The 2718-nt window shown below is 43.6% G+C and overlaps 1 protein-coding gene across 1 annotated transcript; it reads left to right on the top strand.

Moving 5' to 3' along the window:
* Window positions 1-126: 126 nt before the first annotated feature.
* Window positions 127-925, top strand: Fam220a (family with sequence similarity 220, member A). The gene is given in 3 exon segments (XM_013036226.1): window positions 127-321; window positions 711-871; window positions 874-925. Coding segments are annotated over 3 exon segments (384 nt in total). The 5' UTR covers window positions 127-133; the 3' UTR covers window positions 909-925.
* Window positions 926-2718: the final 1793 nt, after the last annotated feature.

Below are 2718 nucleotides of genomic sequence, written 5' to 3' on the forward strand. Positions count from 1 at the left end.
CCACTGCCTGTACCTCATGGCTTCCATGATGCTCAACGTGCGCCTGCAGGTTCATATTGAGATCCACTGAAACCCCCTCTGCCAGACTCTCAGGCTCCCCCTCCCCAGGCTCATTGCAGCAGAGAAAACAAACATGAACGATGGAAAAGGGACCCTGGACACCTGCCTGGCAGAAGCCCAGAGGCTGGGAGGGGATGACTTGGACACACTGTGGTGTAGCCTTAAGAATCAGACACAGAAGGGGAGCCCCTGCTCTGCACATGTGGAGGTAAAGCCACCTAGGGTTGATGGCAGTGGAAATTTCCAGGATGAGCAACAGACGTGAAGCATGGTTGGAGCCAGCCTGGCCTCTTGCTTCACTGGGCCAGCAAAGTGTCCCTGGGTCTGAAGGAGCTGATAGGAAAAAGTTCAGTCCCAGCTGCTCTGAGCCAGGCCATGGGACCGTGTGATGCCGTGTGTTTGTGTGAGTGTGTGTGTGTGTGTGTGTGTGTGTGTGTGCACTATTCCTGCAGAAGAAGTTTGCTAGGGAAGCTCTTAGGTGGGACTGGCCAAAAAGATGGCCTGAAGCCCCCAACAGCCACAGAGGATCGCACCGCAAGGGAGAGCTCTGGGTATCAGGAAGGCCCTCCACGTGTGAAGCCGGGGGTTTTAAAGGGGAACCACGAAGTGCTTTCCCCAGTGGGCTGGACCTACCTGTCCCCTTGTCCCAGCTGTCTGCAAGGCCACCTACCTGGCCTGAAAGTCTCCCTGAGGGTGAAACCAGATGTGCTTCTCCTGTTTCCAGAGTGAACAATTGGGTACAACAAAATTCTTCCAAGTGGCAAAAGTACATCAAGTGGTTTGCAGATAGCACTGGGGATATTGGCACTGCAGTTTTCAAATTAGCAAATCCCTTATGCCATAGTTAAGGTACAGTCAGAACAGTAAAAATGCCAGATTAATTTTAAGCATTGTCTTTGAATTAATTCTTTTGCATCAGTCTGGATAATATCTGCTGCTGCCTCATGAAACCAGACAATGCAGGTTGGTAAGTTGACCCTCACTCCAAGCCATTCATCTAGGAAGAGGATTTGGAACATGTTTTAAATTGTGCTTGACAGACATTCAGACTTGGGGAAGTCTCTCAGGAGAGGATTACTCGATGGTAGCTTGTCTGATGCCAGCATGAAGTACCATGGATTTCTGGATCTCCAGTGTCCACCCTGCAAGCTTCAGTCCCAAGCTCCATCTGTTGTTACTTCAGCTTGTCCCTGATTACCTGATGGGAGTGGAAATGTGCCACATTGGCCCCTCTGCTCTGATGAAGACTTGCTGAGTCCATGACAAACTGTGCATTTTGGAAAATTATTTTGACCTGCAGTAAAATTTGATTTCCTTTCTCATACCCTCTACCTTCCAGCTGGAAATGCAGTTTGAAAAGAGGCCTGACAGTGAAAGTTGCAATATTAAATTAACATAATCTTCTCAAATTAAGAACCTGACAGTGTCCAGAAATGGAGCTCTGACTCAAGTGGTAGAGAGCCAGTCTTGAACACAAGAGCTAAGATACAGTACCCAGGCCCACTAAACAAAAGTCCAAATGGAGCATAATTTAAGCATTTAGAGAGTGAATGCATTCATAAAAGTCAGTATACACTTTTATTTATTATGATGCTCATGAATTTGGCAGTCGTTGGGGGTTTAACTCAGGGCCTTATGTTTATAAGACTGCCATGATCCCATAAACCCATAATTACAGCACTGTTCTTTGCTGGATAGTTTTAGGGGCCTATTTTCTGCAAAATATGCACCTGGGCTGTCATCTGTAATCTCTAGCTATTCACTACTGTGTCCAGCTTCCTTCTATAGAAAAAGTCTCTGGACATTTTCTCTCTGGGTTGGCTTAGCATTGAGATCTGCCTAATGTCAGCTTCTACATGGGAATGATAGTTGCACATCATTCTGTGCAGCTGTAGTTCAGTCCTTCAATTTTTAGCTTCCTAACTAACAAGAATTACAAACATGAATCAGCAACACCTAGATTATAAGCATTTTTAAATAGATTGCCTTCATTTGTTTTTTCATTGATTATCTTTCCCCCCTTGTAGTATTACTTGGTTCAAATGAAGTTTTTACCAGTATGCTGTAACATATGCAAGCCACACATCAAATAGAATCTGATCAAAATCAGAATTGATAAATGATGGACACAAAGAGACCTGAAAATATTCGAATTTTTTATGAAAGTTTATTTTTCTTTTTGAAACCAAGTTTGCCCTACAGTAAAATTCCTTTGAAACAATTCCAAAAGCAAGGTCATTCATAGTAAAAATTTGGAAGTTACTTAAATATTCACATTATATATCTGTTAAATAAAGGTGAGTTATATATCACTTAGTATTTTTAAATGTTTTGACATACTATTAACTGCAAAAAGCAAATCTGTATACAAATTATGATTGCAACCACACACACACACACACACACACACACACACACTATCTATTCAAAAATGTGGAAAGCTAACCTGGGTGCCAGTGGCTCATGCCTATAATCCTAGCTAGTCAGAAGGAAGAGATTTGAGGATCATGGCTCAATGGCCAGCCCGGGCAGAAAAGTCCATGTGACTTTAATCTCCAATAAACTACTCAGAAAAAGCCAGAAATGGTGCTCAAGTAGTAGTGTGCTAACCTTGAGCACATAGAGGCTCAGGGAAAGAGCCCAGGCCTTGAGTACAAT

This window comes from Dipodomys ordii, unplaced genomic scaffold (genome assembly GCF_000151885.1).
Source record: "Dipodomys ordii isolate 6190 unplaced genomic scaffold, Dord_2.0 Scaffold264, whole genome shotgun sequence".
In the NCBI taxonomy this organism is placed as follows: domain Eukaryota; kingdom Metazoa; phylum Chordata; class Mammalia; order Rodentia; family Heteromyidae; genus Dipodomys; species Dipodomys ordii.